We start from the raw sequence: 27,811 nt of genomic DNA, 5'->3' as shown, positions 1-27,811 counted from the left end.
ACTTTATTTTTGTTTGTTTTTAGGGGAGGGGGGAGTGAGGGCCTGTGAAATGAGGCGGTGCGCATGCGCGGTTCTGAGAGCGCGCGGTCTGCGGGCGCCATTTTCCTCAGACGTCTTTCTTTAGTGATCGGAGCTGCCGAGTGAGGACGTGTGTTGTGAGCGGAGACGGAGCCGGTGCGGCTCACGGTGAGTCTTCATAGTGTTATTACCGGGGGGGGAGGAGCTGCGGCCTGCAGGCAAGCTCCGGGGCACAGCCTTCATTTCCTAACCTGCTAAGTACCAGAGCCTCGGCCTGCGCCACACATACTGCAAAGCATGAACTTCAAGGGATTGTTTATCTCTGTGGAAGGCAAATTGCATCTGGGGAAAAAAAAATATTTTTTGCTATTGGTTTTGATCAAATATGCATTGTTTGTCTCATGTATTACACTCACTGTTGCTGGCTGCAGAATGAGGTAACTAAGGAGCCAACAGTGAGCTAATGTTGACCATCTCAGCAGAAAGTCTTGTTTTATTTTGTCTTTCTCGTTACCTTCTCGCAGTAGATTCATGTCCACGTTAAAGGGGTCGTCCGGTCCAAATCCTAAGCCCGTCGTCGCCCTGTGTGACTGTAGACTTGTGAATACCCACGGATTCTGCCGGATTTTGCCGGTTTCAGACCCTGATCTGGCGGGTGTTTAGGTGTCATACATACTTCTGGCTAGTGGGCACGGCCTTGCTCTCCATACACTTGCATGGAGAGAGGCCGTATCTCATCTAGTGACGTGACTGACGTCGGTGGTCCTGGGTCATTTGCCACAGTGTGTGTGCTGGTGGTAGAAGGGGGGGATTTCACTTGCCGTGTTTTTGCAGCCCCAATAGATTTCTATGGGGCCGCAAAATTACATCGGAGAGCTTTGTGCTATACGGCCGTGAAAAAATATAGAGCTTGCGCGATATTTTTAACGGACACTGCCTCCATTTAAATCAATGGTACCGCAAAAACAACGGTTGCTTGAATTTGCGGCACGCTATTTTTTTGCGGCTCGCCTTTTTTTTCCCTACAATTTGATACAACATGGAAAAACGGCGATCCGAGAAGGTTTTTTACGTCCTGTTTGTGCGTGAGACTGCAAAAATCAGAGCAATGCGGCCTGCAAAAACAATAAACTCGGCCAGTGTGAAAGAACCGTAGTCTGCAGTTAGGCTAAGTTCACACTTGCGTATGGCTGCGTACGTCCTCCCTTAAGCTCCGCCTACTCCTGTGCCTCCTGCGTACCTATCTTTAACATTGGGTACAAAGGGACATGCTTTGTATGCGGATGCGTCCGCATGCGGCGTTTTGACGTGCCCGCCGATTGCACAGAAATCCAACATGTTGTGCTCCCGTGCGATCGGCGGGCACGTCAAAATGCAGCATACAACGCATGTCCCTGCTTACCCAATGTTAAAGATGGGACGCATGCAGTAGGCGGAGCTTAAGGGAGGACGTACGTAGACCAGCCAAAAGCAAGTGTGAACTTAGCTTTATAGAGTGACTGCAGACTTATCAATTTGGGCCGGGCAACCCCTTTAGGCTGCGTTTGATGCGGTTTTTTTCCGCGCGTCTTCTGGACTATAGGAAATAGCCAAAAATGCGGACCTAGCCGGAAATTAATGAACATGCTGCGTTTTTTTACTGCTAAGCGTTACCTTAGGGCGTTTCTCAGGGCTCACGTGACATAATGTTATGCAAGCCTTGGGCACTGACTTCACTGGAATTATGCCATTAATAGTGAGGTGAGTTCAGGGTATTTTTATTTGCAAGGGGGGGATATAGAATTTAAAGAAGGAGTTGCGATAGTGCAGTAACCCTTTTAAAGGGAATCTGTCACCCCTCTTTTCGACTATGAGCTGCCGGCATCGACACCCCCCCCCCCCCCGATGTAACCTGAAAGAGAAGAAAAACAAGTTGGATTATACTCACCCGGGGGTCTGGTCCAATGGGTGTCACCGTCCCGTCTGGCGCCTCCCATCTTCATACGATGACGTCCTCTTCTTTGCTGCCTGTCATGGCTCCGGCGCAGGTGCACTGCAGTATTCTGCTCTGCCCTCAACAGGGCAGAGCAGTGCGCCGGAGCCACGACAGGAAGGAAAGAGGAAGTCACCGTTAGAAAACGGAGTCTTAATACAGGCAGTACCTGGGTTACGTACTAAATAGGTTTGTAATTAAGTGGACACAAGGCGCACGCACAAAAAAAGGAAACTATTACCTTGTGACCTTTGTCTACACACTTCACTGTCCACTGGAGGGTGTTGAGTAGTGGGCAGCCGGAGAGGTGAGCATTGGTTGTTTCTTCTTTATTTTTTTTATTTTACCAATGCTGACCTCTGTCTGCCTGTCCTCTTTTTACCTTCGAAAGGTGTATCTCTGACCTCTTCACTAAAAGGCCAGGACGTCCAGCCACATTCAGGGTCCGGAGGTCATTGCCTAATCCGGTCTCAACGTTGTCTGGAGATGAGGCGCAGGCTCATCACTGACCTCTCATCCTGCCTCGGTGCCCTCTATCTGCTCCTCTTCTTTCCACCGTTGCGCGCAGCATATCTGGCCTCTTCACTATAGGCTAAGATGTCCAGCTTGGTCGCAGCCAGACATCCTGGCTTATAGTGAAGAGACCGGAGATATGATGGAAATAGGATTTTTTTATGAACATCCCACAATCGTAACGAGGTGTATGTAAGTTGAATGTTCATAAGTCAGACAGTACCAGTATAGGACATGCGCACAATACCTCATGATACGGAGTGGTACCAGACGACCTCTTTAACTCCTTCCTGACATGGTCACTTTCTGTTTTTCCTTCCCATCCCAAGAGCCACAACTTTTTTTTTTTTTTCTTTTTCTTTTCTGTCCACATAGATATGAGGGCTTGGTTTTTGTTGGGCAAGTTGTAGTTTTGATTAAAACAATCTAAAATAACAATGTAACAAAAAAATATTTATTTTGTCTCTTCTCAGACCCATAATTTTTTTTTTTTCAGTTTTAAAGATTTTTTTTTCTTTTCTGGATTATTACATTTTCTAGAAGAAAAGCATTGATTGGAATAACGCAATTTTGCGGCTTAATTTTTTCTTTGACATTTATTATATATGTAATTCTTATTAGTTTTAGGGGTTTTTTTTTTTTATCAGTGCCTGTGATTCATTTGACCTCTTTATATTTGCAGGCTCTTGTACAAACATAGCTAGCAAAAGGCTGCCAGAGATATCGTACAGGTAAGGGATTTGTTGGCTTGTAGTCTCACAAAAAATGACCAATTGTTTGTACATGAAATACGAACCTTCAATGTTATGTATATTCAGGTGCATGAGAGAGAATGAGTGCGGACACGTGTACTGTGCATGCAATGAGCCCCCCTTCTGTGTCCATCACATCAACAGGACATTTTTTGATCTAGTGGAAATAATCCATGTAAATGACTGAAGGCAGTAAAGAATTCTTAAAGAAAATAGTTTTTTTGGACTATAAGGTACACCCAGGTTTTAGAGCAGGAAAATAGAAGAAAAAAAAATTGGAGCAAAAAATGTGGTCATGACGCACTGTCTCCCGCTGACACTGTAAGGGTATGTTTCCACTTGCCGGATTACATCCGAAATACAGCCACAACGTCCAATCCGCAGCGTCCAGATGTTACAGCATAGTGTACAATGTCTCCGCAAGGTACATAGCCTACTGTATGTACACGATGCCGCGATTCCGGATGTGTTCAATGAGCACATTCGGAATCACCGCGCGTGCAGAAGGGGTGGGGCTTTGGGCGGGGCTTTGGGCGGAGTGGGGTTTCTGCTCCGTCGCAAGCGCAAGGAATGCGCATAGTGGAAACTCGCCCTTACAGGAGTAATGTCCCCCATCTGGTCATTCCATGTAAAGTGACACAATGATTTTTGACTCCATATTTTTAATTCTTTTGAGATTTTGTTCTTTAGTAATAGTGTGACAGAGAATGCAAAATGTGAAGAGTAAAAATTGTAGATATAGATCTATTTTTTTTTATTTAAATGATTTTCAGGTTGTGTGCCCACGATGAGATTTTTAAGCGTTTTTGCCACGATTTTCGGCGTGAAAACGCTGCGAAAACGTTTAAAAAAACTCGTACAGAACGCACCCCATGCATTCCTATGGCATTCCGCACATGCTGCGCTTTTTTCCGCGGCGGAATCGCATCGCGGAAAAAATGCAGCATGCTCATTCTTTTTGCGGAATCGCAAAGAATTGCCGCGATTCCGCACCCATAGGAATGCATGAGAACCACTTACTTCCCACATGTGGCTATGCCCACCATGCGCAAAGTTAAGCGTCTCATGTGTGGTTGGTACCCACGGTGTGGAGGAGAGGAGACTGTCCTCCAGGCCCTGGGTACCATACCCCTGTAAAAGAAAAAATCGGGGTATATTTACCTTCCGGTGTCACGCGCAGCCTTCCCGGGCCTCAGCGTTCCCAGTAATGCCTTGCGGCAAGGACCTGTGATGACGTAGTCTCGCGTTACTCTAGCGGTCTCGTGAGATCACTATAGCAACGCGAGACCAACGTCATCGCTGAGACTGCGCGGGATGTCGTCGGAAGGTAAATATACCCCGATTTTTTATTTTTTTTTTTTTTTAACATTCTATCTTTTACTATTGATGCCGCATAGGCAGCCTCAATAGTAAAAAGCTAGTCATACTTGTCAAACACTCTGTTTGACGAGTGTGACCAACCTGTCAATCACTTTCCAAGCGATGCTTCAAATTGCTTGGAAAGTGCTTGAGAAAATCGCGAGCAGAATCGCGGTGAAATCGTGCGGAAAAAATGAGCGTTTTCTGGGAAGGAGTCCGGTTTTGAGTGTCCGTTTTAAAACTCTACGTGGGCACATAGCCTCAAAGTTCGGAAAAAGTGTGAATTTCGATGTTGCCTGCCTTTTTCATTTCTCCTCAACTCAAGTTAGAAAACAGAGTAACAAAATAAATACCATTCTACTCAGAACTGTACACGCTTTCACCAGATATGTCACAAGAGTTTCTTTGTTAATATTTTACCCATGCAAACGCAAAATTTTAAAACGCATTTCCGAAAAAAACGTTTAATTTAAAAATTTCAAAAAATGCACATGTGCCTGCTATGCTCCTAGCCACATCTGTACCAAAATTCAAGTTGGGATAGCGATGGAATCATAGATATATTTTTTAAATATCAGTGTCAATTTGAAAATTTTGAATTCAGATCTGTTCAGCCTGTGGTCTAAAAGTGTGGGGTCTATATTTACCAAATAATCCATGATTTTTAGATATTACTGTATTTTTATTATGTTACAGCTTAGAAGCAGGAAAGATTTGTTAGGGCTCAACCTGAGAATGAACAGGGGTAGACAGTGAATGCAGAGGAGATGACACCCAGCAGCTCTGTCAGTTATGTTAAGTATCTGCCCTCCGTAGAGTCAGGAAGTAAGGCCGGGATAACACTACCGTGTGTGATGCGAGAAACTCTCTCGAGTCTCTCCCATCAACACCCGGCACTGCCGCCGGCACATGGACATGAGCTGCCACTGCATGTATTTCCATGCAGCTCCGGTCCTGAGTGCTGGTGGCAGCGCCAGGTGTTGATGCGTGAGACTTGTGCGAGTTTCTCGCATCACGCATGGTAGTGTGATTGCGGCCTAAGGCAGAGCTTTCATGTTCACTCTTGAACAAAGAATAGTCTGTACACAGGCATCAAGGGAGTCACTGTGCTACAATATTGACCAGTGAGTGTGTTTAAGCCCTTCCCGACCTGTGACGCAACGTATGCGTCATGGCGGGATCGCGTTCTGCGGGTCGGGTGACCGGGGCCACTGAAATGTCACTTGGCCTGCAGGTACATGGGGACCTGTACTTGACTCCAGGGGGGTGGCTATGTCCCCCGCAGCCCCCCCTCCTATGGCTACGATCGCTCTGATTGTCTGTTTCACTTTCAACAGCTAATCGGAGCAATTGTAATGTTTCACCAATGAAACATGGTGAAATACTACAATCCAGCCATGGCTGATGCTTCAATATAATAGGCCATTGACTGGAGCTAGGTGACTTGACACCGCCCCCAGATCTGATTGGAGCCAGTGTCCATGTGATGCTATCCCTCCAATCAGATGTGGAGAGGCAGTGTCAACTATGGCTGCCCTCGCTCTGGTCCCTGGCGTCACCACCGCTGATGACCCCGCTGCCACGCCCCTTTCCCCCGACCACGATCTGCCGCTGCTCACTGGTATGTGCTACCCTCTGTGCTGTCCTCCGCCGTCCGAAACCACCCTCCTTGCAACTGCGATCACTCATCACACATCTAGATAAGTTCCTTAGTGGGTCTAGTTTCCAAAATGGGGTCACTTGTGGGGGGGTTTCTAATGTTTAGGCACATCAGAGGTTCTGCAAACGTAACATGACGCCCGCAGACCTTTCCATCAAAATCTGCATTTCAAAAAGTCACTACTTCCCTTCCAAGCAGCCCCTACATGTACTCAAACAGTGGTTTCCCTCACATATGGGGTGCCAGCGTACTTAGGACAAAATGGACAACTTTTGGGGTCCAATTTCTTGTTACCCTTGTGAAAAAAAAAAGTTACGGGCTAAAAAAAACATTTTTGAGGAAAGATTTTTTTATTTTCACAGCTCTGCGTTATAAACTTCTGTGAAGCACTTGGGGGTTCAAAGTACTCACTATGGATCTAGATAAGTTCCTTGGGTGGAGTCTAGTTTCCAAAATGGGTCACTTGTTGGGAAGCTACAATATTTAGGCACACATGGGCTCTCCAAACGCAACATGGTGTCCGCTAATCATTGGAGCTAATTTTCCATTCAAAAAGTCAAATGGGGTTTCCGCGTACTCAGGACAAATTGGATAACTTTTGGGGTCCACTTTCTCCTTTTACCCTTGGGAAAATAAAAAAAATTGTTGCTAATAGATCATTTTTGTAACTAAAATGTTAAATGTTCATTTTTTCCTTCCATGTTGTTTCTGCTGCTGTGAAACACCTGAAGGGTTAATAATCTTCTTGAATGTGGTTTTGATCAACTTGAGGGGTGCAGTTTTCAGAATGGTGTCACTTTTGGGTATTTTCAGCCATATAGACCCCCTCAAACTGACTTCAAATGTGAGGTGGTCCCTAAAAAAAAAAAAAAAAAAAAAAATTTTGTAAATTTTGTTGTAAAAATGAGAAATCGCTGGAGGGCGTGGCCTGGCGCGGATGTGAGAGGACGTGAGGCTGAGGAGCTCCACTGTCATTCTGAAGAATAATCCTTAATAGGCCGACATAACAGAGACCCGTGCACACTTACTGCTGTGGTGGGTGCCCGAGGGCCGAGTGGAGACACCGGGAGTGAAGAAGAGTGCGGAGATGGGGAGGAGGAGGCAGAAAGACCTCGGGGAGGACGGCAGTGTGGCTGCACAAGATGGCGCCGGGAGAGTGGAGGAGGCACAGAGACTGACTGAGAACTATGGCAGAAGGTCATAAATTATCCAGAAGCTGCAGCGCTTTGCAAGGGAAGATGAGGGGGGCACCGGAGAAGGTACTGTGCTGGAGGGAGAGAGAATGAGCAACGAAGCTGCAGGAGAGGCTGAAAGCAGGGGGGAGGGGGAGTCACTGTCTCTGAGTGTGCATCTGAAGAGGAGGATAGTGAAGCTGACGAGGAGGGCCCTGAAGGGGAACCAACTTTAAAAGATGTCTTTCTGGTGGTATTGTTCTGTAAAAAAACACTGACTAAGTTGAGCAGCCGGGTTGATGATAATAAGGAAGAAATTATTGGAATTAAAGAGGCACTAAACAAGGCGGATGCTAGGATGGGTGCTGTGGAAGAGAGAGTGAGCACCACTGAGGACACTGTAAATAAAATGCAGAAAACTCAGAACCAGCACACGCAAAAGATTTCAGAAGTGCACTTAAAACAAGATGATCTAGAAAATAGATCTAGGAGAAACAATCTTAGATTTGTGGGATTCCCGGAAAAAGTAGAGGGTAACGACCCCACTGACTTTACTGAGCAATGGATCCTATCTAAAATTGGCAGAGACACACTCTCCAGGGTGTTTGCGGTAGAGAGAGCACACCGCGTTCCCCTGCGACCCCCTCCCTCCGGGTAGTGCCCCCCGTACAATGTTGGCCAGGATACTTAACTGCAGAGATAGAGAGACTATCCTCTGGGAGGCTAGGAAGAAGGAGGACCTCATATTTTATGGCTGAGTTCACACGTGGCGGTTTTAACCGCGCGATTTTGCCGCGAAAAATAAGCATCCCATGCATTCCTATGGGATTCCGCAATGCTGTACTAATGCTGCGGTTTTTACCGCGGCGGAATCGCTTCGCGGTAAAAAAACGCAGCATGCTCATTAATTTGCGGAATCGCGGCGATCCCGCACCCATAGGAATGCATTGTTCCGCTTACTTTCCGCATGTGGCTGTGCCCACCATGCGGAAAGTAAGCAGAACAATTGCGGATGGTACCCACGGTCCGGAGGAGAGGAGACGGTATCCAGAGCCTGGAGGACAATATCCCTGTAAAAATAGAATTATAAAATAAAAAATATTGTTATTCTTACCTTCCGGCGTCCCGCGCAGTCTTCCCGCTTCTCTTCACGCTCCCGTTCCCAGTAGTCCTTTGCGAAAATGCCCGCGATGGCGTCCACTCTCGCGGGATCGCGAAGTCTCGCGGTCATTCGCGCGACGTCATCGCGAATGACCGCGAGACCTGACGTCATCGCGGGCATTTTCGCAAAGGATTACTGGGAACGGATGCGCGGGACGTCGGAGGGTAAGAATAACACCATTTTTATTTTTTTTTTTACATTTTATCTTTTACTATTGATGCTGCATAGGCGGCCTCAATAGTAAAAAGTTGGTCACACTTGTCAAACACTATGTTTGACGAGTGTGACCAACCTGTCAATCAGTTCTCCAAGCAATGCTACAGATCGCTTGGAAAACGCTAGCATTCTGAAAGCTAAATACGCTTGCAAAATGCTAGTTTTTCCGTGGGAAAATCACGGGAATTTAAAATGCGATTTTCCCGCGGACTGGAATTCCGGAATTCTCGCGGTAATATCCGCGAGAGTTCCGGTACGTGTGCACTTAGCCTAATGGACGCCGTATTGAAATATATCCGGACTATTCAGCAGAGGTTCAGAAAATGCGGATGAAATTTGGCGAGGTCAAGAAAGGACTGAGAGTGCTGGGAGTGAAGTACTCTGTTATATCCCGCCAAACTGAGTAGCAGCTTTGGGGTCTGTTCAGTTTTTTCCAATCCCAGAGGAGGCCGTCAAGTGGATGGAAATCAACCACTCCAAACTAAGGGCTGAGAAAGAAGGAAAAGGCTGAAGAAGTATTTTTCGGACATTTTTTCTCTATTTTTGAATCTGCCCCGTGACGCCTGGGTACTCGGATCTATTTTTGGGTCGTAGATCCTGGGTTTTTTTTGTTTTGTTTATTGAATTATCCATGTTAGAAAAAGTTATGTGGCCTATTGGGCATGTTTGTATGTGACGGTGGGAGCGATGTACGCCCAAGTGAAGGAGGTTCAGTGGCTATACGAGGGCTCACAGTAGCTAGGTGCCAGTTGCACCCTCTCTCGTTGGAGAGAGAGAGAATCTGTTATACGGGGAAGGAGGGGAGTGGGGGGGATATGTTGTGGGAGAGTTTTCATACTGCAATGTGATAAAGGGACTACAAGAGACCGACTACAACTGATGTTCATAGGACATAATGAGTGGTGATACAAGAATTCTAAGTTGGAATGTGAGGGGGTTTCAGATCCAAGTAAAAGAGCGGCAGTCATGGCAGAAATTAGAAAGCACAATCCAGCTATTACGTGTTTACTAGAAACTCACTTGATTAAAGGAAAAGAAAAATGGTTAGAGAAAAAATGGATTACCCGGGCCTATCACTCTATGTATTCGGCCTACGCGAGGGGAGTCTCTGTACTGATACATTCTCATGCTCACTACGAGGAAATTGAATCTTACGTAGATAGGGATGGGCAGTTTGTTTCCCTGAGATGCCGAATTTCTGGTGTATGTGTGACCATAGTGGCACTTTATATTCCACCCCCATATTCGAAAAAGAAACTACAAGAGATTTTTGAGTGGACGGGGAGGGGAATGTCCGGTGTTAATATTAGGGGACGTTAACAATGTCATGAACGAGTATTGGGATCGTGTGGGAATCGGGGGAATTAATCCCAGGAAGGATAGGATGACTCCATTCGGGACATATGTTAGTGAGATGGGTATGATAGACTTATGGAGAGTGCGGAATGAGGGGAACAAATGCTTTTCGTGTTATTCGTCCTCGTATCATGCCTTATCGCGCATAGACTTAGCATTAGGTAACAGGGGCATGGACGGAATAGTTGGGACGGTGGAATATTTACAGAGAGTTATCTCCGACCATAAGGCAATTGAAGTTAGTTTGAGACTGGGAGTGGGGAAAAAGGAGGAGAGTAGGGGGGACAATACATCCGGAATGGCTCAAATGTCTTAATATGGAAATTATTAAAAAAGATCTTATTGAATTCTTCCAATTAAATGAAGGTTCTGCTGACTCGCTTATAGTGTGGGATACCATGAAAGCATATTTAAGGGGACTATTCATACGAGATATTTCGAGACGTAAGACACAAACGAGACAGGTAAACCAAGAGACTACAGACAGATTGAGCAGGGCAGAGGAGGAAATGATACGTAGGCCCAGTATCGCCACTAAAAAAGCATTAAAAGAAGCACAAGAAGAAGTAAATAAGTTATATTTACAAGGGATAGACAAGAAAAGGGCATTCCAGAGAGCACTGTTCTATGACGAAGGGGAAAAGGTGGGACATTTACTATCAGTGATATCTGCGGCGCAGAAAGGGTCCACACAGATATATAAAATTGTCAAGGAGGATGGGGTAACTCATAAAGCCACCTCTGGGATATTGGAATGTTTCCGGGAATACTATGTAAAATTATATACCTCAGAATTGGGGGTTAGAGAACAAGAAATGGATAGATACTTACAAGAGATAGATACCTAAGTTAGATGATACTGATAAACAGAATCTGGAAGAATTATTTACTGTAGAGGAAGTGGAGAAGGCTATTCTGTCATTGGCAAATAATAGGTCACCTGGCTCTGACGGTATCCCGGGAGAAGCATATAAGGAACTAATAGAGGTCGTAGCACCTAAACTTAAGGAGGTATTTGAAGATGCAGCGGAGAGAGGGGCATTGCCGAGGTCTATGAGGGAGGCCGTAATTGTGGTTATTCCTAAGGAGGGGAAAGATGCCTCATCCGTTGAATCCTATAGACCCATCTTGTTATTGACGTCAGACGTTAAAATATTAGCTAAAATGTTGGCGATAAGAATGTCTGGGGTTGTTCAAAAATTGATACATCCAGACTAATCGTTTTTTTACAAAATAGATCTACCGCCATTAACCTACGTAGACTCTTTCTAAATATACAACTCCCGGCAGATAATGAAGGGGAAAGGGTGGTGGCCTCGCTGGATGCACGAAAGGCATTTGATAGGGTAGAGTGGAATTATCTATGGGCAGTATTGAAGTTAATGGGATTCGGACATAGATTTATTTCCTGGATTAAATTATTATACGTGGATCCAAAGGGGTACATTAGGATTAACGGGGAGACCTCGGAGTCGTTTGGGTTGTTCAGAGGAACTCGTCAGGGATGCCCCTTATCGCCGTTGCTATTTGCGGTGGCGATGGAGCCATTAGCGATTAAAATTCGTAACTCCACAGAAATACAGGGCTTCAGATATGGGAATCTGGAGGAAAAGATTGCCCTATACGCAGATGACATACTCCTTTTTCTGCAAGATGGGGGAGATTCGTTGACTAAGGTTATGGCCCTTATAGAAAGATTTGGATCCTTTTCCGGATTGAGAATTAATTGTGACAAATCATGTATCATGGGGATTGACCGGGAATTGGGATGTCCACGTATAGGTGGGGTGGATGGACAGCTGAAAGTAGTTAATGAATTTAAATACCTCGGAATATGCGTATCAATGCCTATATCTAGAGTTCTCGAATTAAACCTGGATCCTTTATGAGTTAAATTTAAAGCCAAGATGACAGCATGGTGTAAACTAGTATTGTCAATAGTAGGGAGGACGAACCTACTTAAAATGATAATGATGCCTCAGTTGGTGTATATTCTCCATAATACCCCGGTGTGGATCCCAAAGAGAAGATTTTATAAAATTAATACTATTTTTAGGGAACTAATTTGGGGGAAAAAACAAGCAAAAATTAAACTGGAAGTGCTCCAAAGGGGGAAGGAGGGCTGGCGGCACCAAACCCATGGATATACTTTATAGCAACGCAAGGGCAGCACTTCAGAGGTTGGCAAGAGGAGGGAAATTTAAATATTATGGGAAAAATTTTGGCCCAACTGACCAATAAAAAAATATTAATACAGATTCTGGAGGCGGGATGCTTTGTGAGTCATGGAAAAGGACTACCTACTTTTAGGTTAATGCATAAAATATGGCAAAATATTAAGAGTCTCAGAGGAATTGGGGAATTGACGACATACACGCCTATTTGGGATAATGCAAGCCTATCAGAACTGTGTAAATTGAATGATTTTGGTGATTGGGAGAGGAAAGGATTGCAATATATGTGGCAGTTACTGGAGGGGACGGAAATCAAGCCATTTTCTGTATTAAAAGAGGAGTTTGGGCTCTCGAGCAGCGGGGAGTTTCGATACCTCGGTCTCAGGCATGCATTCCAGGGACAGAAACATATGACGGTACAAAAAGATGTTGTGTTGGATTATGTGTGCGCGTCTGGGGGTACGAGGGGAGTTATTTCCACCATTTACCGGGACCTATTGTACTCCCACATGATTAGGTTTCCCCTAAAGGCAAAAGCTAAATGGGAGAGGGAAGTGGGACAGATAGAAGATGAAATATGGGACACTATATTAGAATATATACCCAAACTTTCATTGAGTGAACCGGGTAGGATATCGCAGCTGTACATTATACATAGAACGTATAAAACCCCGGAACTTATGGAAAAAATGGGCCTGAGGGACAATGCGGAATGTCCAAGATGTAGAGTTGAACCCGCGGGAATGTTACACATGCTCTGGTCCTGCCCAAGACTCTCTTCATATTGGGGGGAGGTTATTGAACAAATTGAGAAGATATACCAATGTGGAGTGGGAAGGGACCCCATAACGTGTGTGTTGGGGTATGTGGAGCAGGGCTGTGGAGTCGGAGTCGGTGCTCATTTTGGTGGAGTTGGAGTCGGTATAAAATGGACCGACTCCGACTCCTAAAATATATAATAAATTGGGTACAGTAATTCAATGCAGGATGTGCTGAATATTTTTTCATAGGAGTTTGGGAAAGTTATGAAATGTCCTATAAATGGCTGTTATATTCCTGATCTAAGGCTACATTCACACACAGCGTTTTTCCTGTGTTTTTTGAGGATACGTTTTTCAGCTGCAAAAAGCTGATCATCTTTTTAAAAAACTGCATCACCTGAAAGGTTTTTGAGCTCATAGATAATGTTTTCAATAGCAAAAGCAGATTAGAAATCTGCTCTATCTATCCATTTATCCATATCTGTCTATCCATATCGTATCTGTACCAAAAAGAATGAAAACCGGGTAGTACACCAATATATATTCTGTTCTATCTAAATATCTTGATTATTGGATCATAAAAATGATTAAATGTCTGAGGTTCACATTGTACTACAATACATTTTTCACTTAAATATAAGCAATATGTGTGGGAGTCGGTGTAAGGGAAATTGAGGAGTCGGGAGTCGCAGGTTTGGCTTACTGACTCCACAGCCCTGCTTCAAAGATTGGAAAATGAAGAAGTAGAATTGACATTTTTGCATCCTTCTGGTCCAGCGCCAGCCTTTGTGTATCCAAGAAAACCAGACATTTTAAAAGTTAACCCCTTCGCACCCGAGCCTGTTTTTGCCTTCGTGACCGGGCCAATTTTTTCAATTCTGACCAGTGTCACTTTATGAGGTCATAACTCTAGAACGCTTCAACGGATCCTACTGATTCTGACATTGTTTTCTCATGACATATTGTACTTCATGATGGTGGTAAAAATTTTTAGATATGATCTGCACTTATTTGTTAAAATCAAAATTTGGCAAAAATTTAGAAAATTTTGCAATTTTCAAACTTTTAATTTTTATGCCCTTAAATCAGAGTTATATCGCACAAAATAGTTAATAAATAACATTTCCCACATGTCTACTTTACATCTGCACAATTTTGGAAACATAATTTTTTTTTTTTTTTAGGAAGTTATAAGGGTTAAAAGTTGACCAGCGATTTCTCATTTTTACAACAAAATTTGCAACACCATTTTTTTTAGGGACCACCTCACATTTGAAGTGTTTGGGGGGTCAATATGACAGAAAATACCCAAAATTGACACCATTCTAAAAACTGCACCTCTCAATGTACTCAAAACCACATTCAAGAAGTTTATTAACCCTTCATGTGCTTCACATGAATGAGTGGAATATGGAAGGAAAAAATAAACTTAACTTTTTTTCACAAACATTTTACTTCAAAACCATTTTTTTATTTTCACAAGTGTAAAAAGAGAAAATGAACCACTAAATTTTTTGTGCAATTTCTTCCGAATACGCCAATACCCCGTATGTGGGGCTAAACCACTGTTTGAGCACACGGCAGAGCTCAGAACGGAAGGAGTGCCGTTTGACTTTTCCAATGCAGGATTGGCTGGAATTGAGATCGGATGCCATGTCGCATTTGGAGAGCCCCTGATGTACCTAAACAGTGGAAACCCCCCACAAGTGACCCCATTTTGGAAATTAGACCCCCCCCCAAGGGACTTATCTAGATGTGTGGTGAGCACTTTGAACCCCCAAGTGTTTCACTAAAGTTTATAATGTAGAGCCGTGAAAATAAAAAAAATCATTTTTTTTCCACAAAAATGATCTTTTAGCCCCCAATTTTTATTTTCACAAGGGTAACAGGAGAAATTGGACCCTAAGAGTTGTTGTCCAATTTGTCCTGAGTACGCTGGTACGCCATATGTTGGAGAAAACTACTGTTTGGGCACACAGTGGGGCTCGGAAGGGAAGTAGTGACGTTCTGAAATGCAGACTTTGATGGAATGGTCTGCGGGTGTCATGTCACGTTTGCAGAGCCCCTGATGTACCTAAACAGTGGAAACCCCCCACAAGTGACCCCATTTTGGAAACTAGACCCCCCAAAGAACTTATCTAGATGTGTGGTGAGCACTTTGAACCCCCAAGTGTTTCAGTAAAGTTTATAATGTAGAGGCGTGAAAATAAAAAAATCATTTTTTTTCCACAAAAATTATCTTTTTAGCCCCCAATTTTTATTTTCACAAGGGTAAAGGGAGAAATTAGACCCTAAGAGTTGTTGTCCAATTTGTCCTGAGTACGCTGGTACCCCATATGTGGGAGAAAACTACTGTTTGGGCACGGTGGGGCTCGGAAGGGAAGTAGTGACGTTCTGAAATGCAGACTTTGATGGAATGGTCTGCGGGCGTCATATTGCATTTACAGAGCCCCTGATGTACCTAAACAGTGGAAACCCCCAATTCTAATTCCAACCCTAACCCCAACACACCCCTAACCCTAATCTCAGCCCTAACCGTAACCCTAACCACAAACCTAACACCAACACACCCATAACCTTAATCCCAGCCCTAACCCTAGCCCCTGCAATTTTTTTTTTTTTTTTTTTTTTTTACTTTTTTTTTTATTTTTGTCACAAGATAGCTGCCCTGCGATCTGACTCACAGTAACGCCACTTCTCCTCTGATCTCACACTGACAGATGATCAGAGGTGAAGCAGCGTTACTATGTGACAAGATCGCTGCCTGGCACATAATAACGCGACTTCTCCTCTGATCTCACAATGACAGATGATCAGAGGTGAAGCAGCGTTACTGTGTGTCAAGATCGCTGCCTGGCACAGCTGTGCCAGGCAGCGATCAGCTGTGCCAGGCAGCGATCTAGTCACACAGTAACGCTGCTTCACCTCTGATCAGCTGTCAGTGTTAGATCAGAGGGAGAAGCCGCGTTACAATGAGGGAGATCGCCGGGAAACAAGCAGCTTTCCCAGCGATCGCTCCCATTGGCTGCTGTGACGCTGACGTCATCGGGACCTGAACCAATCAGGTCTCGATGACGTCGGGGGTCCCAGCATGCATTGCGCACCGGGATCCCCGCGTTGTAAGGTATGTGGGGGTCCCGGGGGGCACAAAACCGCCGACAGATAAACGTCGGCGCTGCACAAAGCCCAGCAAGTGCCAACGTTTATCTACTGTGGGCGGTCGTGAAGAGGTTAACAAAAATCAGATATTAACTCGCGTTTAGCCGAACACCATGACAGGCTGTACTTACTCTTTGACACAAAAGGAAATTGCCATTCCTATTAAGCGCTTATGGACAAGATTACATTTCACCCACTAGAAGGGACAAATTGATGATAAATGGCCAGTTTAAAAACGTACTATTGTTTAATTCATATTTTAGAGAACGAGGATTTAACTCCTGTACTACTCTTAAACACTTCATAAATGACATTTAGTGATATAGAAAAAAGATTGTTGCATAAATTGGAAGTAAAAATATTGGTTACTTTAATCTTGTTTTTAACATATAATTAGGATGAGACTGTATTTAGAAAATCACACTTGAGGATATGATCACCTTTTTTCTTTTGGTTTGTTCAATGCATTCAGGTTGAAAATGCTGAGCAGGTTGTGTTACGATGATTAAGATCTATTCTGGCAGTTACGATATTTTTTTATTGCATATAAATGTTGAATTCAGTAAGTTGTAATTTGAAAAGAAAAAAGGAAGAAATTCACACAAACCTCTAAAATCAGATGATTCAAGGCTTAAAAAAAATAAAATTTGATAGGTCCCAAATTGAATCCCTGTACAAATGTAAACAAGAACACAAGTAACACACATGCATTTTTTCACAATTGCGCATCAAAATTTTGATTTTGATTTCTCCAAAACAAAATATAAAGAAAGTCTTGTGACATATCAAATGAAAGCCGGTGCCGTTCTGAGAAAAATGATGCCTCTCCCATCTCTTTATCTTAATTCTTGCCCGAGATATGATAAATGTAAAGCCATACCAGGCTAATATTTGTGCTTTTTCAAAACTGTAGAAGTCTGTAAAAAATTAACTGATGAAGAAAAAAATTCAAAACTTTTAGTTTGTAATTAACTTAGTTGTACTTCATAAAAAAAACAAAAAAAACCTACAAGACGTCAGGTTAAAAAAAAATTTGTATTTGGATCACTTGATATGGAATGACCACATTCTGGTATGTATTTGTCCCTAATCCAGGTATACATGGCCTCCCCATCCAGATATTTTTGATCCCCGTTCTGGCATACATGGCCGCCTCCATCTCCGTCCTGGCATACATGGTCTCCTCCATCCCCGTACTGGAATATTCACTGCTCCCTGTGCCTATGTGAGTGAAGAGCAGTGAATATTCATTTTTCTCTTAATAGCAGGCACACTTTTCGCCGCAGTCGCTGGCTTCCTGCAGCTGCCGGGTGATCACATGTGCTTGCTATTAAGGAAAATGAGTATTCACTGCTCTCCACTCCCATGGACGTGGAGAGGAGTGAATGTTCATTCTCTCTAAAAGCGGGCACACGTGATCCCCCCAGCCGCTGCAGGTAGCCTGCGGCTACCACTGTGCCTGCTATTCAAGAAGATGAATATTCACTGCTCCACATGCCCATTTTCCCTCTTGGCACTGGCTTCAGTGTATAGCGGTGGGAGGGATTATGGGCGTAGGGAGAAGTGAATATTCATTTTCTTTTAACAGCATGCACAGGTATTGGCTGCCGGCTCCTGCCTCCTGTGACCCGCTGGTCTACTGCTGCCACTCCCCCACGCAGTATATATGCATCTTAAGGTACTGTCACACTTAGCGATGTACCAGCGATCCCGACCAGCGATATGACGCGGTCAGGATCGCTGGTACATCGCTAAGTGGTCGCTAGTGAGCTGCCACACAGGCAGAACTCACCAGCGACGTCGCTGGGGACGGGGGTCGCTACTTACCTGTCACACCAGGCGATCCTGCGTCCTCCCGCCCGGCTCCACGCGTCGCTCGTCGTCACAGCAGGAAGCGCCGCAGGAAGCTGACGACGAGAAACGGTCCTGGACGTTCTCGCGCGATCAGCGATAACCAGTGGGGGAGCCGGTCGGAGGTAAGTATCAGACACAGCGATATCGCTAGCAATATCGCTATAACGTCACTAGTTATAGCGATATTGCTAGCAATATCGCTTAGTGTGACATGCCCTTAACAGTCTGAAAATTACAGTACTTATTATAGTGGTTGTCTCAAAGTACAAAAGTACACTTTAATTAAAAGATCTTAAAATAATTCCACAATTTGATGCGTTAAAAAAAAAAATATACCGTATTTTTCGCTTTATAAGACTCTCCGGATTATAAGACGCACCCCAAATTTTAAAGAGAAAAATAGGAAAAAACGTTTTTTAATAAAATGGTGGTGCTTCTTATAATCCAGGCGTCTTATTGCTTACCGGTCTGTCCCCGGGGTGCTGGCGCCCACTCTGTCCCCGGGGTGCTGGCGCCCCCGCGCTGGGTCCCTCGGGTGCCTGCCGTCTCCACCGGGCTCTGTCCCGTGCTGCGTGGGGGGCTCTGCCGTTCCATCCATGCCTGCGCGGTGGCTTGCTTCCTGGAAAATGGCCGCCGCGCAAGCGCAGATGGAGATTTCGGCGCTGAAATCTCATCTCCCGAGATTTCAGTGCCGAGATCTCCATCTGTGCTTGCGCGGCGGCCATTTTCCAGGAAGCAAGCCACCGCGCAGGCATGGATGGAACGGCTGAGCCCCCCCACGCAGCACGGGACAGAGCCCGGTGGCAGCGGCAGGCAGCAGCAGCACCCGGAGGACCCAGCGCGGTGGCGGCAAGTAACGGACACCCGCAGCGGCAGCCCAAAAAACGTATGTTTGCATTGTAAGATGCACCCCTATTTTCCCCCGAAATTTGGGGGGGGAAAGTGCGTCTTACAAAGCGAAAAATACTGTATATATTCCTGTGCCGAGATCTTATAAATGTGCCCCTGCGGTATACTGTGTAATGGCTGTGTCTGACCGTACCAGAACATGGTTTGATCATACCACAGCTCCTGGGCGGGCAGGGGGTTTATACAGACATTACAGCAGGGGATCACAGCTGCTGGTTTCGGTAAGGGAAAAACATTTCCCTGCATGTTTAAGAACTTGTTTTACCTCAAAGGAACAATCAGCAGTGATCCCATGCTTATAATGTCTGTATACTCTTTCCACCAACCCTGCCCAGGAGCTGTGGTATGATCAGCCCATGTTCCTGTATGATCAGACACAGCCATTACACAGTACACAGCAGGGGCACATTTAAGATTTTATTTGGGTTAGCAACTAAATTCTGGATGTTTTTAGCCAATATGCTCATCTGTGTTGTGTTTATTATAATACAAGCTGCAGCTCTCTGTTTGGATCAAACCATTGTTCTCATCAAATAGAATGCATTCTTCAATTGAGGGTCCGGCACAAATTATTAGTGACCTTCATTATTTCTACTACCATTGTATCTGTTTCAGATATTTAGCCAATATTGATTTCAGACAAGTTAAGAAGAATACTTTGTGGGTTAAATGTTTTATTTTTGCGTTTTTAATGATTTTCTAAAATCTTGTATATATTTGACTTCAGCATGCCTTATAACTTTCCACATTTCATGTGTTTTGGCAACAAAAGCCCCATGAACATAATATGGTGAAATGGAGATGGGGGAGAGCAACCCACTCCAACACCAAACGCACAAGCTCAAAATTAAGCTAGAAAGACCATGAGAACAAACATGAGCATGCGATGAATTGCATATAAATAATATAAAATTTTATTTAGATAAGCATACTACAGGTAAAAACTTTATAGTAACAAAGTGCCAATCAAGCAATGCAGACGGTATTAGCCCAAATATCACCAGCTCCTCCCACCAAGATGGAAAACCATCCCGGTACGCATACCTAAAGTGGCCATGTCCCAATCACCCATATAAATACTGAGTAGTAATGCCCAAAGGCTGTATACTAGGGTCAGGAACCATTATGAAGAGGCATATTAGCATGTAATAAACCATGGTATATGACCAATCATGGTCCAGGTTGCCACAAAGGAGCTTACCAGGGAGAGGAGGAGGAGAGCCTTGCAGTCACCCCCGACGCGCGTTTCGCGGCGCCCCAGACCGCTTTGTCAAGAGGAAGTTGGTGAGAATGCCCAAGCAGGACCTTAACATAGCCCCTGAACCCGGTTACATGACTGGGATCTACCAATAGTGATGGCTCCTTGGGCACATGCGCCCTCGCGTCTGCAGGTCCTACTTGCAGCACAGGCATCATGCACAGCGCGTGCCGGGCGTTAGCCCAGACACAAGCGCAGTGCAAATAGATGCCGGCTGCAGAGTGGAGCCACGGACAGAGGAGCAATGCGCACGGCCATAACGTTATGAACAAGGGTGGAAAATTACAGCCAAGTGTAAACAGGCCATACATATTAAACAGGGCATACATATTAGAGCAATATACAAGCCATAAAGATGAAAATAAAGGTCCTGCCGCAGCCCCGCAGTGTGAATACATCATAACACACTGCGGGGCGGGATCTGGGGCCTTCACAACACGCAAGCACAATAGCCTGATGTCGGTTCTCGGGCAGCGTGCACTGCGCATGCCCGAGAACTCTTGTCGCAGCGCAGGCGCCTGCGTTCAAAACAGGAGGAGGCAGCGACGCACAGGGTCATCATGATGGACAGATGGTGGGTGGGGCCTGTCACACTAAGCGATATCGCTAGCAATTTCGCTATAACGTCACTGGTTTTGTGACGTTATAGCGATATTGCTAGCGATATCGCTATGTCTGATACTTGCCTCCGACCGGCCCCCCCGCTGATTATCGCTGATCGTGCGAGAACGTCCTGGGCCGTTTCTCGTCGTCAGCTTCCTGTGGTGACGACGCGTGGATGCGGGCGGGAGGACGTCAGGATCGCCTCGTCTGACAGGTAAGTAGCGACCCCCGACCGCTGCTATGTCGCTGGTGAGATCTGCCTGTGTGGCAGCTCACTAGCGACCACTTAGCGATGCACCAGCGATCCTGACCGCGTCATATCGCTGGTTGGGATCGCTGGTGCATCGCTAAGTGTGACAGTACCTCAAGTGCTGCTGAAGATGGCTCCTCATACTGGCGATGTAGCGGTGTCCGGGAGCCGAAAGAAGAGAGCGGGCACGGAGATCTCGCGGGAGCAGTGAGGTCGCGGGCACGAAGATCTCGCGGGAGCAGTGAGGAGAGAGAGATTTTATCGGCTCCCGGAAGGGTTAATGGTGAAATTAGCGGACCGTCAGCGAAAAAAAAAACGTTGCATGGTCCGTTTCATCCGCCCGGGAGCTGCTAAAATCTTGGATCCGTACAAAACCAGGTGTGACGGACAACCATCGGTCAAGATCCGCCAATAATGTAAATCTATGGGTGAAAAAAAACGGATCCGCCCCTTTTTTTGGCAAATCCTGACTGATGGTAAACTGATGTGTGAAACAGGCCTTAGTCGCAGGCCCTATTAAACGACAGATGTGCCCAGAATTCCGCAATTTTTTTTGCTCAATTATAAGACCGTTTACTCTTGATTTGCTATATAGATGGCTTAGTCTGACATCTCCTGTACACCCTAGCTAATGGTTGTTTATACACGATCACTATAATGCAGTTTTTGCATGCTTTTAGGGAGTTTTTATTATTTTGCTTTGGCAATCCTAAAGCTGTGTTTACACCGTAACATAATCGTGAATGAGCGTTGTTGGGGGAAACAAAAACAAAACACAATTGTTTTACTATTAACTTGCAGTGTAAACAGTCTGCTGGTCACTCAATGAACGAGCAAAGTGCTTATTCTTTGGGTGAAAGGATCTTTTGCACAGTGCAAAAATCTGCATTGTCCTGTTTTTATAGGACTCGCATTGCCAAAAGCTATGGCAGCCTATGCGCACTGAGTGATCATTTACTTTGGTCTGTTTGCGTAAGCAGGCATGTAAACGAATGCCTATCTGTAAAGTGTACAGTTCTGGTCATACTGAAGCAAAACTCACTATGAATAAACATATGAAAAAGTGAAGAAATGTTCCAGTGTCTGGTTTCAAGAAAATCCTATTAGTTTTATTAGGTATGTATAGAACATATGACCAACATGTCACAACCCCGCAGGGAATTTTATCGTATCAAACACATTTCAGACTGTGTTTTTATTAATCATTGTTTATGTAGAAAAGATAAGTCTGCGTTTTGTCGTATGCGGTCAGGACCACATGGTCGACCAAACCAATTGGAAAGCATCATATAGACACACGTAATAAAATAAATGAAAACAAGTCAGAATGCAAGATGATTGGAAACTCACATAGGGAAATGCCGAACAAAGTCCTTCGTAATGTTAAATGGGGTCGTGTCTAATGTCCATACCTTGTGGCATTCTCATATTTAGAATATAGATCCACCAAGATTATCTATGGAGAACCTTCCTGCGGTGATCTCCTCCCCTTCATGGTCTCAACCCTTTCAATGCCGATAACCACACGACACTGTCTCCTCCATGTTTCATCGTGAAATGTTTGGTGGCAGCAGAACACTTGCTTATTAGCAGCATCAAACAGGTGGTGTTTGATGCGTGCTTTTAAAGAGCCGCTAATGCTTCCCACATACTGAATGTTACAGGAGATGAGAAGCCACATGAGACATTACAATTGATGAAACTGGATATATTGTAGGTTTTTTTTTGTGACAGAAGAAATAAAATTCGGGGTATTCACCATATGTTTGCAGCATGTACCTATGTGAATTTTCAATCATCTTGTATGCTGACTTGTTTTTAATCATTTTCACTTGTTTTTTATGGGTCTATATGATGGTTTCTGATTAGTTTGGTCCTGACAGGATATGATCTAAAACGCTGACTTTTCTATATTCCATGATTAAAGACAGTCTTAAAGATATTTGCTACACTAAAATTCCCTGTGGGCTTGTGACATGATGGTCATATGTTTTATATTTGCCTAATAAGCTTCTCGTGTTTTCGAAGATCTTGACACTGGAACATTTCTACACTTTTTCATTGATTATCCTGCGGCACAGATGATTTCGAGCCTCTGATTGGGTGAGCTAACTTCTTCTATCTTTTTATATGTATAAACATAAGCAAGGATGTGGGAGTAAATAAGTAAGATCTCTTCCTCCACATGCATGTACTATGTATGCCTCAATCTCCTAGTTAAAATTACCTTTTATTACTGCCACATGTCCATTCTTTTATTGCAAAAAAATTAGACTTTTATATACTGTTTTTCCTATCTGCAGGTGTAATTGCTTTTGACCTGAAAATGTCGCTAGTCGTCCGGCTGCAGGGTCTTCCTGCCGTGGCAGATTCCTTTGATATTCGACAGTTCTTTGGTGGATTGAATATTCCCAGAGGTGGTGTGTATATCACTGGTGGAAAATACGGTGAGGCTTACATTGTATTTGCAACATATGAAGATGCCCGTCAAGCCTTGAGCCTGTCGTGCCATCTTCTTAAGGATTCATGTGTCCGTCTAACATACAGCAATGAAGAGGAAATGAGACGTGCGTTGGAAGTATACCAGATAGGTCTAAAGCCGACAACGAGTGCTCCGTTTAACCTTGAGGCTAGCGCAAGAGGTTACGAAAATAATTATTTGCCAACATTTTCATATATTTACATACATGGCATGCCACTCAAAGTCACAAAGGTGGACATACGAGAGTTTTTCAAGGGACTCCTTGTGTTAGATGTCTTGTTTTTGAAATTCATAAATGGAATAAGGAATGGAAATGCCATTGTCAAGTTTGGAAGAAGCATTGATGCCAGTGAAGGGCTGAAACTTCACCAGATGGTCCTGTGTGGTTCGCCAGTAACACTCAAGCTTTCTAATGAGGTCGAATGGAAAAAGAATGGCGGAGTACATTTTGAAACGAGGCGGCGTTCTCCACCTTTTTCTAGCTATTCAAGACGACGGAGCAGAACTAGATCCAGATCACCACGAGTGAGAAGAACTAGACAAGCATCGCCTTATATACGTGAATACTTTGTGCATATTATTAATTTGAGCTACAGAGCTGAGAAAAGAGATATCAAGAAGTTCTTTTTTGACCTTGACATGAAGGATTCTCAGATTACCTTCCTAGTTGACAAAGAAGGTAAAAGGACAAGAGAAGCTTTTGCCATGTTCACAACCGAAAAAGATTACAGACGAGCGCGCAACTTGGACAAGGAGACTTACATGGGTCACACTTTAACCATATTGCCCATTTCTAAAAGGGACATGGATGTGTTAATCGAGCGAATGAAAATGAGAATCTGCAAAGATCACTCCAAGAAGAAAAAGTCTCCAAGTCGTTCCCCTCAAGAAAGAAGGTTCTTATATCTACGAAATTTTGCATTTGATATCACTAAATCGGATGTTCAGAAATTCTTTGTTCGGATAAGTATAAAAGACCACCACGTTGTGCTGTTACATGACAGTAAAGGAGTTGGGCTTGGGGAAGCATTGGTCGAATTTTCGAGTGAAAAAGAGGCATCGAAAGCTGAAAAAGAAAACAAGCGAACATATCTGGGGATTAAAATAGTCTTAAGCCGCATCAGTGAGGAACAAATGAAGGCATTAAAGGAGGCCAATCAAGCAGATGAGTCCATGGTTACTGAAGCGGATGATATACCTGATTTTACTTCAGATTTAATGTTTAATATGGTCACCAGTGTGAACACACCTCCAGCTCCAGTGAAAACCAACGGAGAGTCGTCAACGCTGGACCCCAGTGCGGTAGAGATTCCTTCCAAATCGGAAATTGTGCCACCTTCAAATAATGAACCGGAATCCAAGGAGGAACCAGAGAAACCGGAGGAACCAGAGAAACCACAGGAACCACAGGAAACTTCTTTGACCGAGAACAATTCTACAGAGGACTGTCTGGATGACGCCAACTGTGGCGATGAGGAACCGCTCTACGAAAGGGAAGCGACCAAGAAAGCGGAAGTAACTTTACTGTTCATCAGGAACTTGCCATCTACCGTCACCACTGATGAGATTTTTGACCTTTTCCAGAACTACAAAGTGAGCTCTGTAAATCTGAAAAATATTGAGAGAGGCATTGCCACTGTGCGCATGTTAAGTTACGGGGATGCGGTATCTGCCATAAATACCCTTAACAAGAAAGAAGTGGGCAGTAAGCAGGTGTTCCTCAGTTTAATTTGAGTTCTGATATCGTTCCCTTGGTAAGTGCTTGCTTATAGCCTTTTCCTATTTCCTAACGCTGGGGCTGTTTTCACTCATTTCAATGTTAATTTTTATTTTGAGAAATGAAGTAGTAAAACCAAAAAGGGGGTTAATTTTTTTTTCACATATATGTAGATTAGTCTATAGCTATACATGTTACTGTATCAGTTTGGAAAATAACTTTTCTGATGTAATTTTGGTAGGACTTGACATTAAAATAGCATTCACGATCCCTTGTGAAGAATGACATGTTAGATAATTTTTCATTTCTATTTTTCATGCCTTGCATCTTTAATAGTTTGAAGTAGGTTGTGAGCATCACCCTACAAAAGTCTTGTATCGTAAGATTTGTAGTCACAATAAAGCAACGTGTGCTGTATATAAATACATGTGTAAGTTCCGGTTTCACCTAAGAGCTTTGTTACGTGGAAAGTTAGCTAAAATAAAAAATGACCTTTGTAGTTGAGATTTTTTTTTTTTCTAAATAAGTCCTGTCTTACTGTAATTGTTGAGTTATAAAAGGGTACCCAAGTCCCCTAATGCTATTGACCTGTAGATATGGGGTTGATATTAGCCAGAGCGTAACTTGCAACCACCGCTCACTGTGTACTGAGCGGTGAAGCCAGGCTTCATTGAAAGCCACAGGCTGCTGGAAGGAATAAAGTGAATTTCCTCCCAGTAGCCGGGCTTTTGGTGTGATCGTGCAGCTTCAGAGCGCTTTTAACCTGCAGGTTAATATCATTTGGAGACATGTGATTGGTTGCCTTTAATGTGTAAAACTCAACTGCTGCCCTTTTTGCAACAAACTACAGTACAAAGCCAGTAGTTATATAACACCCTGCTCACATTGCCAAATACGCATGACCACGTTGTACAGTGTCCTAGCTTTTGTTCGGTTAGTCTCCATATTTTGTATCGTGCTGAAAAATTTAATGTTTGTGTCCTCCTAATTTTCAGAATTTTGCCTGACTGTAAAGGCCCTTTTACATTTAGCGATGCACCAGCGATCCGACGAGCGATCCGACCCGGTCAGGATCGCTGGTGCATCGCTAAATGATCGCTAGTGAGCTGCCACACAGAAAGACCTCACAGCGATGCAGCAGCGACGCAGCGCACAATTCTCACCTTTCACACACAGCGATCCTGGCGTCCTCCCGCCCGCCTCCACGCGTCGCTCGTCTCACACAGCAGGAAGCCCAGCAGGAAGCTGACGACGAGAAATGGAGACGGACATTCTCGCGCGATCAGCGATGGACAGCGGGGGAGCCGGTCGTTGGTAAGTATCACACATAGCGATATCGCTATAACGTCACAAAACCGGTGACGTTTTAGCGATATTGCTAGCGATATCGCTTAGTGTAAAACCCCCTTATGACAACTGGTTGCAGAAGGAGCTTCCACCTTTGTCTTATCAGCAGTAGGACAAATAGATTAACTAAGCTTCACCCCCCTCGGTTATGTATGATTTTTCCAACATGGTTTTGGAAAACTGCATCGGAGTGTAGTATAAGTGTTATTTTACCGGGGGTTGTAACGTGCCGATTGAGACAGGATTGTCTGAGTTGTGGACAACCCCTTTAAAATCCAGAGCATTTCACAAATTTTCATATGTACAGCAGATTTAACTTGGCGATAAAGCGCAGTAGTATTTTGCCATGTCTGGCAGTAGTTTCTGTGAATAACTTGCACACATTCTCATTTTCCAGATGCTTGAAACTTCTGATACCAGAATCTGAATATTGTAGCCCAATAGTAAAGGATAACTCCAGATGCACTGAAGTTTTTACTACTAAAGTATACCTATTATTTTTTTTCTATATACAATGTATAGCAGATTTTTCTTGTAAATAGCAGCATTGATTGTGCGTTTTTTGTTTGCATCAGTTGAATATAAATGTGATTTGTACAGTGTGTCCATAAAGTCATGGTGCACTTTTGACCAGTCACTGGAAAGCAACAAAAAAACGATAGACATGTGAAATCTCCCCCAAATAAAAGAAAAACTCTCCCAGTTTCATAACTATTCAGTGCAGTTTGATGTGGGCTCCATTTGTTGCCCTACACACATCCAGACCATAGTGAAGTTCGTGCCACACACGGGTAAGGACGTCTGATGTAAAACAGAGTGAATAATGTCTGATTCTGTTTTAAGTGATTAATGTCATTGATACGTTCAATGTACACATGTTTCTTAACCCCAAAAGTAAAAGTAAGGGCGTCAGATCTGGGATCGTGGTATACTTGTATACTTTCCTGTAACTGGTGAAAAGTGCACCATGACTTTACACACACACTGTACAATGCCTGAAAAGGGAGCCTAGGACCACTGCAGGTCCATGCTGCTAGTTAAAAATGAAATGCGTTGTATTTAGAAAAATTATTATGCAGACTATTTTGTTTTAATGTAATCATTAACTTTAACGTAG

At 44.0% G+C, this 27,811-nt stretch overlaps 1 protein-coding gene across 1 annotated transcript; it reads left to right on the top strand.

Moving 5' to 3' along the window:
* The first annotated feature begins 50 nt into the window (after window positions 1-50).
* On the top strand, window positions 51-25,846 carry LOC141053140 (RNA-binding protein 12B-like). The gene is made up of 3 exons (XM_073550490.1): window positions 51-186; window positions 3,186-3,234; window positions 23,452-25,846. Exon 3 carries the CDS (start codon window positions 23,475-23,477, stop codon window positions 25,362-25,364), a length of 1,890 nt encoding a protein of 629 aa, XP_073406591.1. The 5' UTR covers window positions 51-186; window positions 3,186-3,234; window positions 23,452-23,474; the 3' UTR covers window positions 25,365-25,846.
* Window positions 25,847-27,811: the final 1,965 nt, after the last annotated feature.

Source organism: Dendrobates tinctorius, unplaced genomic scaffold, assembly GCF_039654945.1.
Source record: "Dendrobates tinctorius isolate UK_male_01 unplaced genomic scaffold, ASM3965494v1 ptg000165l, whole genome shotgun sequence".
Taxonomy (NCBI): Eukaryota; Metazoa; Chordata; class Amphibia; order Anura; family Dendrobatidae; genus Dendrobates; species Dendrobates tinctorius.
This window is presented reverse-complemented; position numbering and strand designations above follow the sequence as displayed.